This window comes from Scylla paramamosain, chromosome 34 (genome assembly GCF_035594125.1).
Source record: "Scylla paramamosain isolate STU-SP2022 chromosome 34, ASM3559412v1, whole genome shotgun sequence".
Taxonomy (NCBI): domain Eukaryota; kingdom Metazoa; phylum Arthropoda; class Malacostraca; order Decapoda; family Portunidae; genus Scylla; species Scylla paramamosain.
The window spans coordinates 3,465,607-3,481,023 of NC_087184.1; the positions used below are offsets into that span (position 1 = coordinate 3,465,607).

Below are 15,417 nucleotides of genomic sequence, written 5' to 3' on the forward strand. Positions count from 1 at the left end.
GGGTCAAGGTGAGGGACCCTCTGCACCTGAGTTTTGTGGCACACCACTAGTGCCTACACCTCCCGGCGGTGCTCTAGCGATGTTACTGGTGCTGGGTGCTGTTCGTCCTCGTCGATGGCCACCAAGCACAGGGCTCGCCACTGCACAACATCCAGTCTCTGCATGTGGGTGGCGGCACTTGACATCCAGGACAGGGCACCGTACTCCATACATGGGCGTATCTGTGCCCTGTATAGCGTGAGGATGCCCCGTGGGTTGAGGGTGTTTGCCATCCTGCGCAGGGCAGAGACTCGGAGAGAGGTCTGGCGGGCGACGACAGCAATGTGGTGATCAAAGTGTAGGCCGCGGTCCACAGACACGCCCAGGATCTTGATGTAATCTTGAAGTGGCAGGCTCTTGCCTCCAAAACACAGCTGTCGTGAGACTGCGTGTGAGGCACCTGGGGACCGCGAGATGACCATCGCCTGTGTCTTCTCAGGAGCGAAGTTAACCTGCCACATCTTTCCCCACTGCTCCACCAGTCTGAGCTGCCTGTTCAGCTCAGTGACGGCACGCTGACTGTCGAGGTGGCAGTAGGAGCGGGAGAGTGTGCAGCCGTCAGCATATGCTGCCACAGATGACAGCTGCCAGAGGAGGTCGTTGATGTATATGTTCCATAGGACTGGGCCTAAGACGGAGCCTTGTGGAACTGAGGCCCGGACGGGTGAAGGCCTTGATGACTGCCCGTTGACTACTACCTGAAGGGTCCTACCCTGGAGGTAATCTTCGAGCAGCATTAGCAGCTCACCTTGGACACCCTTGACGCAAAGATTTTCAATGAGTCCTACGTGCTAGACCCTGTCGAAAGCCCCAGCAATGTCCAGGGCCACCACAAGGGTGTCCAGGCCTTCTTCTAGGGTGTCTTGCCAGTCCTTGGAGAGGATGAGGAGGAGGTCTGCAGTGGATCTGCCAGGCCTGAAGCCAAACTGCCTGTCTGAGAGGATGTGGTTCTCGCTCAGTTGTTGGCAGATGGCAGCAGCCACTGTTTGCTCCAGCAACTTGCTCACCACTGAGAGCAGGAAGATGGGTCTGTAGTTGCTGGGCTCAGACCTTGAGTTTTCTTGTGGACTGGGACCATACGCACTTCCTTCATACTGAGGGCCACTTCTCTCTCAGGCAAGATGTGAAGATGGTGGTGAGAGGAGCTGACAGCTCTCTAGTGCAGTGCTTGAGGAGCCGTGGGCTGACGTCATCCAGGCCTGTGGCTTTACCCACATCCACCGCACCGAGTAGCCGCTCAAACCTGCTCTGCCGTCACTAAGACAGTGGTGACAGTGCAATCAGTTTCCGGGGCCAGCTGTGGTACAGGTCATGCTGAGTCATCAACCTTCATCTTGTTGGCGAAAAGCTCGGCGAGGAGTGTGGCCTTGTCTGCACTGCTCGTGGCGGTGGATCCGTCAAGTCTGGTGGGTGGAGGAAGAGTCTCGCGGTGACATGCTCCTTGCTGCTCCTTCACCAGATTCCACCAGGTCTTGTTGCCAACACCTGGGCCACTGAGCTTTTGCCTTCTGTCCTCCTTTAGCTGATTCCTTGCCCATCTGCAGATGGACGTCATCCTCTTACACGCCTCCTGGTGCAGCGTCTTGTTCCTGCGTGACGGGTGTCTCTTGTATCTCACCCAGGCAGCATGCTTGGCCTCGGCAGATGCTCTGCAGCGAAAACCAAACCAGGCGGGATCACTAGGCCTGGAGAGATATACTCGGCTAGGCACATGCTGCTGTTGAAGGGCAAGGAGCCTGGTGGTGAGGGTGCATGCGTTGGTCTCAGCATCTCCCATTAACCCTTTCAGGTCGCAGATAGGTTTTTGGATCATGTCTGTGATACGCAAATCCAGCCGAAAAATCGAGGTTTGTAAAAATGGAAAAGAATCATATTCTCATGCATAATAGAGTTCTACGCATCCACTGTGAAAAATTTGTCTCTCCTCAGCCTGGAAAGGGATGCAATAATGATGGTAAGTTGTATTTCTGGTGATACGTTGTGCTCTGTTGTGTTGCCATCGTAGTGGGTGGTTATTTTCTGCCGCAACTTGTGCAGCATTTCTCTCTAAATTATGCAGTATTTTCCACCTGATTTGAGCTGCAGTTGCGATCATGGCAATAGCATTTGGTGTGCTAACAATTGTGGGCCTTCTACACTGTACTGTGGGCGTAGCAGGCGGCTGGCGAGGTGGGGGGCCACGAGAGATGGAGGGTCGAGAACCATCCATCTTTCCTGACAGACACGGACTGAGGGTCCCATACAATCCTCCTCCTTTGTTTCAGTGCGGTTACCATGTAAGGTTTATGTAAACAATATAGCGAGAGGAAGTCATGAGCGAGGATACACATGCCCATATATGGTAATATACAAAATACGCATTATACTACCAATAAATGAATTATATCTGGCGTATCTGCTCTCTAACAACAAGATTTTATCATTACTCATGTTATTTCAGTAAATAAATGCACAAATAGCTGCTAGCGACGTCTGGAAATAATAATAATTGTGAAAAAGGGGCATCTGATACCTTACGGTGTGATTGCCATTGTGACTATATTTTCCTAACCACACAACTAGTGGCACGTCCCATGAGTCGAGCGAGGATGGGAGAGTGTCCTCGCCAGGAGGCGTGCAATTTAATTCTGTGGCTCGTCAAATATGGGACCATGATCGTGGTCAGGAGGCATTTCCCTCAAAGCCACGATCGTGGTCCGGAGCACTGAAAGGGTTAAAAGGGCCTCCCAGTCCGTGTTCTCCATGTCCTGCTTCATGGATGGCCAGTCTGCCTTGTTCCAAAGCCAGACTGTATGCAGGGATAGCGTCTTCCCTCTCGCCGTTTGCAGCTCGACCTGAGACAGCACGGCAAAGTGGTCTGAGCTGCCCACTGGTCCTAGCTGCTGGTAGCTGATGCTGGCTTCAGGTAGGTCTGTCACCACAGGATCCAGCAGCCCTCCCCACTTGTGTGTAGGGAAGGTGACATGATTGGTTAGGCCCTGAACAGCCAGGAGATTACTGAAGGCATCCTGCTCCATGTGGAAGTTCAGGTCCCCCACTATCATCACATGGGAACACTTGTGACGCTGGAGCAGGGTGTCAAGTTCCTCCATCAGGAAGTCTAGCGGGGCTTGTCCTTGTCTCGGGGGCCAGTACATGACACAGAGGAGAAGCCCACTGTTGTCTGCAAGTACCACCTTGAAGAACAGTGCCTCCATCAGGTGTGGCATGGCTACCTCAAGTTCCTGTGTTTGGAGGCCATCCCTAAAACAGGCAGTGACACCTCCACCTGCTCTATTTTCTTGGTCCATCCTCACCCACAGGGAGTAGCCTGATATTTTGCCGAATGTCGGCTCCACCTTGTTACTCAGCCACGTTTCTGTTACTGCGACAATGTCACCACTATGTCTCAGCACGAAATTGTGGCTAAGGTCACCTACATTGGTGTGGAGTCCTCTCACATTGGTGGAGACCATGGTCAGGTGACAGCTGGGGCGTCTGTTCCCTTGCCTCCTCGCGTTGGCTTGGGAGTGAGGTGTGGTGGTGAGGCAAGATGCGTTAGTGTCTGCCCTGCTACGAGGAGAGATTCCAGCTGGGGTAGTGACCAGGTTGTGGCTGTCAGGAAGGCTGGAGGGGGGCCTGAAAGAGCTGCTAGGGGTGGGGAAGTTGTTGCTGCACTAAACACTCCGTCAGAACCCTCATGAACATTCTCTCCTGCCTTTGTTCCTGGCGTTGGTCAGCAGCGTGGCTGTAGCACATCTCAGCTGTGTGGCCAGGGCAGAAGCAGTAGTCGCATCGGACCCTTTGCTCTCCCCTGTGCCTCACTGGGTATGCAGATGCCTGTGGTGCTCTCTCTCTCTCTCTCTCTCTCTCTCTCTCTCTCTCTCTCTCTCTCTCTCTCTCTCTCTCTCTCTCTCTCTCTCTCTCTCTCTCTCTCTCTCTCTCTCTCTCTCTCTCTCTCTCTCTCTCTCTCTCTCTCTCTCTCTCTCTCTCTCTCTCTCTCTCTCTCTCTGCTCTGCTCTGCTCTGCTCTGCTCTGCTCTCTCTCTCTCTCTCTCTCTCTCTCTCTCTCTCTCTCTCTCTCTCTCTCTCTCTCTCTCTCTCTCTCTCTCTCTCTCTCTCTCTCTCTCTCTCTCTCTCTCTCTCTCTAACTCATGTAGGAGGGGCACTGGCCAAGAGCAACAAAAATATAATAAAAAAAGAAGGCCCACTGAGGTGCCAGTCCCCAGAGTCTCTCTCTCTCTCTCTCTCTCTCTCTCTCTCTCTCTCTCTCTCTCTCTCTCTCTCTCTCTCTCTCTCTCTCTCTCTCTCTCTCTCTCTCTCTCTCTCTCTCTCTCTCTCTCTCTCTCTCTCTCTCTCTCTCTCTCTCTCTCTCTCTCTCTCTCTCTCTCTCTCTCTCTCTCTCTCTCTCTCTCTCTCTCTCTCTCTCTCTCTCTCTCTCTCTCTCTCTCTCTCTCTCTCTCTCTCTCTCTCTCTCTCTCTCTCTCTCTCTCTCTCTCTCTCTCTCTCTCTCTCTCTCTCTCTCTCTCTCTCTGCTCTGCTCTGCTCTGCTCTGCTCTGCTCTGCTCTCTCTCTCTCTCTCTCTCTCTCTCTCTCTCTCTCTCTCTCTCTCTCTCTCTCTCTCTCTCTCTCTCTCTCTCTCTCTCTCTCTCTCTCTCTCTCTCTCTCTCTCTCTCTCTCTCTCTCTCTCTCTCTCTCTCTCTCTCTCTCTCTCTCTCTCTCTCTCTCTCTCTCTCTCTCTCTCTCTCTCTCTCTCTCTCTCTCTCTCTCTCTCTCTCTCTCTCTCTCTCTCTCTCTCTCTCTCTCTCTCTCTCTCTCTCTCTCTCTCTCTCTCTCTCTCTCTCTCTCTCTCTCTCTCTCTCTCTCTCTCTCTCTCTCTCTCTCTCTCTCTCTCTCTCTCTCTCTCTCTCTCTCTCTCTCTCTCTCTCTCTCTCTCTCTCTCTCTCTCTCTCTCTCTCTCTCTCTCTCTCTCTCTCTCTCTCTCTCTCTCTCTCTCTCTCTCTCTCTCTCTCTCTCTCTCTCTCTCTCTCTCTCTCTCTCTCTCTCTCTCTCTCTCTCTCTCTCTCTCTCTCTCTCTCTCTCTCTCTTTTTTATTTAAACATATCCACAATAAGGTTTAAAGTTTTATGTTGGATGTAAAACTATTTAAAAAAACATTGTATACAATAATTACATAAGGTATAAAGTAAGGTATAAATATGAAGTTCACACTCAAAAAAAGTACATTAAGCACAAGAAGTTGTGTCTATGAGTGTCTATGTGTGGAGCACCAGCGAGGACAGGAGGGTTTCCTGCCACCTGTGGGCAGCCAGCTTCACTTGGTGTGTGGCCATGTTTGGTACCAGGGGCGTGGCTGCCGTGAACATGTTCCACAGCTGTGATGTCCTGGCTGTGAATGTGCGCTGGTGCTGCCTGGAGTGTGAACGAGGTATCTCCACCATCTCGTCGCTGCAGAGAGCAGTCCTCATGTGCCTCTGCATGGCTCACAGGGGAAGCCTCAGTGGGGTGAGGTGGGGGACGCCCTGCATCTGGGCCTCGTGGCACACCACCAGTGCCGACACGTCCCTGCAGTGCTCCAGGGACGTCATAGGTGAAGATGGTTGCTGGTTGTCTTCGGTCACCACCAGTCACAGGGCACGCCGCTGGACTGCATCGAGTCTCTGCATGTGGGTGGCAGCGCCAGACATCCAGGACCTGGCACCGTACCCAAGGCAAGGACATATTTGTGCCTTGTACAGGGTGAGGATGCCACACGAGTCGAGGCTTGGTGCCACCCTACACAGGGCAGAGACTCTCAATGAGGCTTGATTGGCAATGGCAGCAATGTGGGGGTCAAAGCACTGGCCACAATCCACAGACACTCCCAAGACCTTGACATGGTCTTGAAGTGGCAGGCTCTTGCCCCCAAAGTACAGCTGTCCTGCGATTGCTTGAGAGGCACCTGGGGACTGTTAGATGACCGTGGCCTGTGTCTTCTCTGGAGCAAACCTGACCTGCCACACTTCTCCCCACTGCTCCACCAGTCTGAGCTGCCTGTTCAACTCAATGATGGCCCGCTGGCTGTCGAGGCGGCAGTAAGAGCAGGAGAGTGAACAGTCATCAGCATACACTGCCACTGTTGGTAGCTGCCGGAGGTCATCAATATAAATGTTCCACAGGATTGGGCCCAGCACTGAACCCTGTGGAACTGAGGCTTCTACTAGTGATGGCCCTGATGACTGCCTGTTGACCACCACCCGAAGGGTCCTCCCCTGGAGATAGTCACCAAGCAGTGCCAGTAGGTCCCCTTGGACACCCTTGGCGCGAAGCTTCTCAATGAGCCCCACATGCCAGACCCTATCAAAGGCTCCAGCCATGTCCAGGGCCACCACAAGGGTGTCGAGGCCTTCATCCAAGGCATCTTGCCAATCCTTGGATAGGAGGAGGAGGAGATCAGCAGTTGACCGGCTGGGCCTGAAGCCAAACTGCTGGTCTGAGAGGAGGTGGTTCTCACTCACGTGGCGGCAGATGGCTCCAGGTACCATGCGCTCGAGAACCTTGTCCACCATGGAGAGCAAGGAGATTGGTCTGTAATTGTTGGATTCAGACCTCGAGCTTCTTTTATGGACCAGTACCATGTGTGCCTCCTTCCATATTGAGAGCCACTTGCACTCCCTCAGGCAAGACATAAAGACTGAAGAGAGGGGACCCAATAGCTCCTTGGCACAGTACTTGAGGAGCCGTGGACTAATGCCGTCTGGGCTGGTGGCTTTACTCACGTCCACCGCGCCGAGGAGCTGCTCAACCTGCCCTGCTTCCACCAACGCAAGGATAACCATGCGTTCGGTTTCTTGTGGCAGGCGTGGTGCAGGTCGCTCTGGGTCTTCTACCTTCATCTTGGTGCTGAAGAGCTTGGCCAGGAGTGAAGCTTTTTCCACACTGCTCGTGGCAGTGGACCCGTCTGGCCTTGTGAGTGGTGGAATAGCATCTTGATGGCTCGCCCCCTGTTGCTCCTTAACCTGGCTCCATCAGGTCTTGTTGCCAACTCCTGGGCTGCACAGTTTGCGCTTCAGGTCCTCTCTGTTGTCTCTTCGCCCATCTACAGGTAGCTGTCATACATCTGCAGGCTTCCCAGTGTCGTGTCTTATTCCTTGATGACGGATGACGCTGGTACTTCAGCCATGCAGCATACTTGGCCTCAGCAGCAGCCCTGCAGCGGTAGCCAAACCAGGCTGGGTTACCTGACCTGGTGAGGTACACTCGGTTGGGAACATGCAGCTGTTGGAGGGTGAGGAGTTTGGTGGTGAGGGCATGTGCCTTGGCCTCAGCATCCCCCACCAGAAGGACCTCCCAGTCAGTGTGCGCCATGTTGTGCTTTATGGAGGGCCAGTCAGCTCTCCCAGAGCCAGATGGTGTGCAGGACAGCATCTTCCCTCGCTGCACTCAGCTCCACTTGTGTCAGTACAGCATAGTGGTCTGAGCTGCCCACTGGCCTTAGCTGCTGGCAACGGACACTGGTCTCAGGGAGGCCTGACAGCACAGGGTCTAGCAGCCCTCCCCGCTCGTGTGTGGGGAACTTTACGTGATTTACCAGGCCCTGCACACACACACACACACACACACACACACACACACACACACACACACACACACACACACACACACACACACACACACACACACACACACACACACACACACACACACACACACACACACACACACACACACACACACACACACACACACACACACACACACACACACACACACACACACACACACACACACACACACACACACACACACACACACACACACACACACACACACACACACACACACACACACACACACACACACACACACACACACACACACACACACACACACACACACACACACACACACACACACACACACACACACACACACACACACACACACACACACACACACACACACACACACACACACACACACACACACACACACACACACACACACACACACACACACACACACACACACACACACACACACACACACACACACACACACACACACACACACACACACACACACACACACACACACACACACACACACACACACACACACACACACACACACACACACACACACACACACACACACACACACACACACACACACACACACACACACACACACACACACACACACACACACACACACACACACACACACACACACACACACACACACACACACACACACACACACACACACACACACACACACACACACACACACACACACACACACACACACACACACACACACACACACACACACACACACACACACACACACACACACACACACACACACACACACACACACACACACACACACACACACACACACACACACACACACACACACACACACACACACACACACACACACACACACACACACACACACACACACACACACACACACACACACACACACACACACACACACACACACACACACACACACACACACACACACACACACACACACACACACACACACACACACACACACACACACACACACACACACACACACACACACACACACACACACACACACACACACACACACACACACACACACACACACACACACACACACACACACACACACACACACACACACACACACACACACACACACACACACACACACACACACACACACACACACACACACACACACACACACACACACACACACACACACACACACACACACACACACACACACACACACACACACACACACACACACACACACACACACACACACACACACACACACACACACACACACACACACACACACACACACACACACACACACAGTTACCTTTAGGAATAATGTTAAGTATTTCCCCTCCCCCTCTGTACATTTTCAGTTTGTTAACTGCCTAAATAATAAACCGTTTATTATTATTATAACTGTTTTTATTATTACACTCTCTCTCTCTCTCTCTCTCTCTCTCTCTCTCTCTCTCTCTCTCTCTCTCTCTCTCTCTCTCTCTCTCTCTCTCTCTCTCTCTCTCTCTCTCTCTCTCTCTCTCTCTCTCTCTCTCTCTCTCTCTCTCTCTCTCTCTCTCTCTCTCTCTCTCTCTCTCTCTCTCTCTCTCTCTCTCTCTCTCTCTCTCTCTCTCTCTCTCTCTCTCTCATTAAAGAAAAAATTATCAAGATACTGATTTAGGGACAGCCAGCTGGCAGTATACGAACACCGAGGCAGCTTTTCTACTGATGTCACTTTCAGTGAAAGATGAGGTCATGTGCATGTAATGCTCACACTGGCACTATTGAAATCCAGGTGAAAATGTGACTAGCACATCAAATTGATATTAAGCAGGGAATTAAATAGGTTCTACATTGTCACATGAACATGGCATGGTTATACATGCGTTGATCAACACTAATGTCTCTTTGTACATAATTGCTGGTATTTGACACGACTGGAGATGAGGAATGGTAAGAGTGTGGTGATGTGGTTATTATTGGTGACACGCTTTGTCTCTTTTCAGTTATGTCCGTCTCCAATGACAAGCAGATCTTCCTGGGAGAGATTGAATGATGGGCAGATAAGAATGAAAAGGTCCACAAATGAGACTGAGGTCTAGTGACTTTCTGATGGACTTGGGTACTTTTTTTTTCCCCCTTTTTTCCCATCTTTTGATTATTCATGTTTGACAGTGATAGAATTAGTTGGCATGTGCAGTGCCACTGTACTTGTGTTCATCCTGTCATGAGAAAAAAAATGTTTCATTTGTTTCCTGGTTAAGTGAAAGCAGGTGTTGACAATAGTGATTGGTCCAGCAGACAGTAAAGTGTATCTGTCACTATATTAAGACTGAAGCCTCTTCCCCTTCACTGGAGAAAAATAAGGAGTGCAAATGTAAGCAAGACAATAAGTTTTTCTTCACTTACATGATAGAATATAAAAATTATAAATTGTCTTACATGCTTTTCAATGTTGAAAGTTACCTAATCCTGATTTTTTTTTTTTTAATGGATGAGTCTGAAAAGAAGAGATGAAGGATTACAGACAGGATGAAAGACATTAATGATAATATTTGAAATACTGACTGTGCAGTGGCTTATGATAATCAGCAAGGTTTATCCCAGTGCAACAGTGAGACTGTTGTGAATATTACCACTTGGTGGATACTAGGAAGAAAGGTTGTAGCCCATTCACTTGTAGCATGCAATTGGAGCTCAAGCTACTTTTATGACCTCATCACTGATTGGACAATGACTCTAGCAGCATGTTTCCTGTGTAATGTGGGTGCCAGACTGTACTTCAAGTTTTAGTTCTTTTCCCTGTATTTTCCTTATTTTGTGCAGTGTTTACTTGATTTTTTGATCATTGGATAGGTGAATGATTGTTAGTTAAGTATATGCAAAAATTAAATCTAAACTGATGAAGAATAATTGAGATAAAGCATGTTGAAGACACAAACTTAAAAACATTTATGCTGCTGTTTTTTAATGAAATTATCATGATACTGTAAACAGAAATAGTGCCTTGTCTCTTAGCCTTGTGGTTTCTGTTAAGGGCCAAATAACTAGGAATGTGGTGGAAATGAGTGTGAATGTAAGTTGTGTGCCTTGTCTTGGCTACCCTACTTTTTTGGGGGAGGCAGCTTTGGTATGTGTATCTATGTATGTAAGTATGTAGAAATAGTTATATGTTTTACAAAGAAACATCTTGAATTTGATGGTGCTATTAGATTTTAGATTCTTCCATTTGGGGGTTTAGATGGTTAACCCCTTCAACTTTTGGAGGACTAAATGCAAATGACCAGCCCTAGCCTATAGTGATGCAGGCAAGTTTTTGGAGTGACTCCTTTGTAGATGCTTGTGCCACCTCTCAAAGGTCCCCAGCCCAGTTGCTGATGAAGATGGGGCTGTTAGACACCATGTGAATATTTTTAAACCATTTTGTGATAACCTTTAAAAGTGGTCAACTTCCTGTAGGACTTGAACTTGGGTCACTGTGATCACCATGTCTGAGCGCTGATACTTGGCCACTAAGTGTTCAGCAACTTTTTACTCCGAGCAGTAGGTACAAGACAACAGTAGCTCACCATTTTAATGACACGCATATGCACACAACTGCTATTGAGACAAAAAAAGTTATATACCTTCCCTTCTTTCCACCTTTTCTAGAATATGATATCTTATTATTCAGATTAATTTTCTCTATCACATAATACTGTCTACAGTATCAGTATAATTCCACAAAAAGCAGCAAAGAAAAAAGCAGTATAACATTTAATGTCATCACCAACCTCTTGATAAAAACAAGATTAGGATGCATGGGATAAAATTTTGGAAATTTTTAGGCCGGATATGGTCATTGTTGTGCAACAGGCAATAGAGAGCTATAATTTGGGTTTAAATCTGAGTGAGGCCAAGTAATTAGTGTGGGTGTCACAAGTATCAGTTTTAGGGCCATTATTGCTTTGGTGTATAATAGTGATCTAGATAATGGGATAAGTAGCAGTGTTAGTAAATTTGGGATGACATGAAATCAGGTAAATTAATTAGGTTGGATTCCGATGTAATCACCATGCAGACTGAGACAGGTTGAACAAATGGACATATGTGTAACTGACAAATTCAATTAAATATTAGCAAATATATTTAGTGTAGGTAAAGGAAATCCACATAATAGATATGTAATAAGGTACAAGGCTCAGGTAAGACTAGAGAATGAAGAAAAATTGAGAGTTTTGGTTAGTTCTAATCTATCAGAAAAAAAAAAGAAAATCATGGAGGCCAGAAATAAGGCAAATGAAAGTTAAATTTGGTATTGGTCAGACTTCATCTAGATTATGTTGTTATGTTCTGGATTCCATAGTACAGGAAGGAAACGGACCTGTTAGAATCGGTACAAAGGAGAATGATAAAAGATAGAAAAGTTGAAAATATTCTTCATGAAAGGAGATGGAAGGTTTTAAATTATACAGGAGATATAACATGTGATGTAATCAAAATCTTCAGGGTCAGTGATAATGACAGAACTAGAAGTAAAGAGTTTAAGATTGATAAAGCTAGATTTTAAAAAGATAGAGGTAGGAATTGGGTTTCAGATAGTGATAGATGAATGGAATAGACTCAGCAGTTAGATTGTTAGTGGTGACTGGTTAGTAAGATTTAAAAGACCAGATAAATTTATGAATGAGGATGATAGGGGGAAATAGATTGGTATGTTTAATACAGGGACCACTACATGTAGGCCTAATAGCTTTTTGCAGCTTCTCCTATTTTCTTCTGTTCTTTCTCTCATAATATGTAATGAATGAATAAGAAGAATGTACAAAGAGAGCTTTGATAAGAAGGTGGGAAAAGATCAGAAGTAAGGTCATGAGAGATGGCATTATCGCAGAGGTATTCTATATCATATACTGTATCCCCATGGTTGTCTTGAGGGTGATTTATAGCAGGTGATGGTTGCTACAAAATAATATGATCTCTGTATGCACTTTAGGTCATTAGTGAATCCTGGTGTAGTTTTAGAATTTTGTTGTTTTTTGGTGGTATCGGTGTTTTATTATTGTTATTATTATTATTTTTATTATTATTATTATTATTATTATTATTATTATTATTATTATTTAAGAAAGAAGAGTAGAGGTGAAAACAAACCCGCTTTATTTTATTTGCAGAGAGACAGAGAAAGAGAGAGGGGTAGGTATGTATAGTGGACACTGTTTGCTTTCTGTGTTTCCTCTCTCTCTCTCTCTCTCTCTCTCTCTCTCTCTCTCTGATACCTTATTATATATATATATATATATATATATATATATATATATATATATATATATATATATATATATATATATATATATATATATATATATATATATATATATATATATATATATATATATATGGTAAATTTATCTCTACCCACGGCCCACGGCGTTATTATTAATTTCCGACAAGTAGTGTAATCATTAGAAATTATGTGAATAGTGAGAACAAAATGAGGTAGGTTATTACCACGTAGTGTGTAATGGCTTAAACTGTAATAAAACCCTAACCTAACCTAACCTAACAACTGAAGTTCAGGCAACAATACACCATTTATGTTTACCTGTGGACTTAGAAAAAGTTGAGAGCGCTGTGCATTCCCAGGCCTATTGTGGTGTTATTATTAATTTCCGACAAGTAGTGTAATCATTAGAAATGATGTGAATAGTGAGAAGAACAAAATGAGGTAGGTTATTACCACGTAGTGTGTAATGGCTTAAACTATAATAAAACCATATATATATATATATATATATATATATATATATATATATATATATATATATATATATATATATATATATATATATACCATTTTTAAACCAACAGCAGCAATCCAGTAAGTATCCATCTGTAACATCAGGATCAAGATCGGCGTCAGCTGATGTTTGTTTACGTCTGATCTGCGCAGCCTGTCACCGACACTGTGGCCAAGCACTCGCTGGCATACACCCCACACCAACACCCCACAAAGACACAGCGATTTTTAATTCATCAAGAACGGATACGTCCCTGCAATCAGCTGGTGTTGCTTAATGACCCTTTCCGACCATCACTGACACACATACACAAGTCTGTCTGCTGCTGTTGTTGACGGTCACGAGACAAATCTAGATTCTATCACTGAGGTAACGCCCTCTGAAAAATAACATAGACCGTGGCGAGCAGCAATGATCAAGGCAATCCTCGTGTTTAATAATCATGGCAAACCAAGACTGTCCAAATTCTACCAATACTTTGTAAGTTGACCGGCAGCTGGGTGAAGGTTTGGGTTGTCATTAACGTCGCTTCGATAATACGGAAATAACACTAGCGTTTTCATCAGAGAATTAGGTTGTATTAAAACAAGAAGCCATTGAGCCTACGCGTGGTGGGCTCGTCTCTGTATGAAACATATGCCTATATGTTACTTTGTATCCCCTATCCATAAATTTGTCAAATATTCTTTTAAAAGTTCCTTAACAACTCATCACTAACAACCTAATTACGGAGTTTATTCCATTCATCTTCCACTATTTGAGTTTTTTTTTTTTTTCCTCGTTTCTTGCTTTATCCATGATTACAAATCCTGAGAATTTTGCTTGTGTCACCTTTCTTGTATACACTATATCACTTTAAAGACCTCCAGCTTCCCTCTTAACCTTTACACCTCTATAAGGAATATGAATTTTAAACTGGTCTTCTTTTGTAAGGAATGCCACCCAAACCTCTGTTTAGATTAATTCTGCACTTTAATTTCACTAATGATTTTACCATTCAGTAAATCATAATAATAAAACAAAAAAAAAATAGAAAATTATTAGTTATTGTAGTTACCTGTTAGCTTTTAGTACGCTCTGGTTATTTCCACAATCCCCTCATGCTTCCTTGATGTTTCTTCTTCATAACTGTTGTCTTCTCTTCACTTCCCTTCCAAATCAGTATGTTATTTATTTGTTTGTTTTTTATTGTTTTCCTTCCCATTATTTAGTTATCTTCTGCATATGGTCATTAGAGTAGTGGTTCCTTCATCCTCTCTTCTAAATATCTGGGACATCATAAAATAAAATGGTTGAGTTCTTCTATATTTTGGAATAGCTGGTGAAGGAGGGAGGGTGGGATGAGCTTAGCACCTTGAATTACACACACACACACACGCACAAAAAAAAAAAAATGTGATTGGTATTAAGAACAGAAAATAAGAGAAACTGCAAGAAGCCATCAGGCCTGTGTGAAACATATCTACCTATTTCTGCCAGTCTTCTTCACCCGAAAATCAGTCTAATCTTATGTTAAAGCTCCCTAATATCTCCCTAATGATTAATGAGTACATATACACCTACCACTCTATTTTGGAAGCCATTTCCTTCCTATCTCCTTTTTTATATGTAACTCTTTTAATGCTTGAATCCTTTATTTCTTTTTCCAGAATGAGGAGATGCAGCAACAGATAATAAAAGAAACATTCCAACTGGTGTCTAAGAGAGATGACAATGTCTGCAACTTTTTGGAGGGTGGCAGGTTAGTTTTGTGTGTGTGTGTGTGTGTGTGTGTGTGTGTGTGTGTGTGAGGTAAAATTACATTAATTCCCCTGACTTTATATATTATTGTAGGTGTTAGTGATCTTAATCATTGTGTGTCAGTGATCCCCTCTTAGTTTGTGAATTTAGTTTCTTTACTTACGCATATTTATTCTTTTCTTGTTAGGTAAGTTATTAAGTAAGTTATTTTTATATATTCTTGGTCTTTTGTGTGATGAATTGGTAAAATTGCAGTTCCATACAATATTTTTTTTTTATTTTTCTTTTTTCATTATGCACAGAAAGCTGAGGAACCTGGTGAATGTGTTT

General features: G+C 45.5%; 2 protein-coding genes across 4 annotated transcripts in view; both read left to right on the forward strand.

Moving 5' to 3' along the window:
* Positions 1-10,005, forward strand: part of LOC135090043 (U5 small nuclear ribonucleoprotein 40 kDa protein-like) — a 33,284-nt gene extending 23,279 nt beyond the window's left edge. The window contains exon 8 of the mRNA XM_063986281.1: positions 9,574-10,005. Within this exon, the coding sequence (XP_063842351.1) occupies positions 9,574-9,623 (50 nt within the window). The 3' untranslated portion in view covers positions 9,624-10,005. The remainder of the gene's footprint in view (positions 1-9,573) is intronic.
* Positions 10,006-13,467: 3,462 nt separating this feature from the next.
* The window catches only part of LOC135090044 (AP-3 complex subunit sigma-1-like), a 45,140-nt gene continuing 43,190 nt past the window's right edge, over positions 13,468-15,417 (forward strand). For 2 of the 3 annotated variants that reach the window (XR_010261744.1, XR_010261745.1), the window contains exons 1-2: positions 13,468-13,827; positions 14,997-15,088. Coding sequence is in view for 1 of the 3 variants with exons in the window: in XM_063986282.1 (XP_063842352.1) it covers positions 13,759-13,827; positions 14,997-15,088 (161 nt within the window). In the remaining 2 variants the exon portion in view is untranslated. The remainder of the gene's footprint in view (positions 13,828-14,996; positions 15,089-15,417) is intronic. The other variant, XM_063986282.1, reaches the window with a different exon arrangement.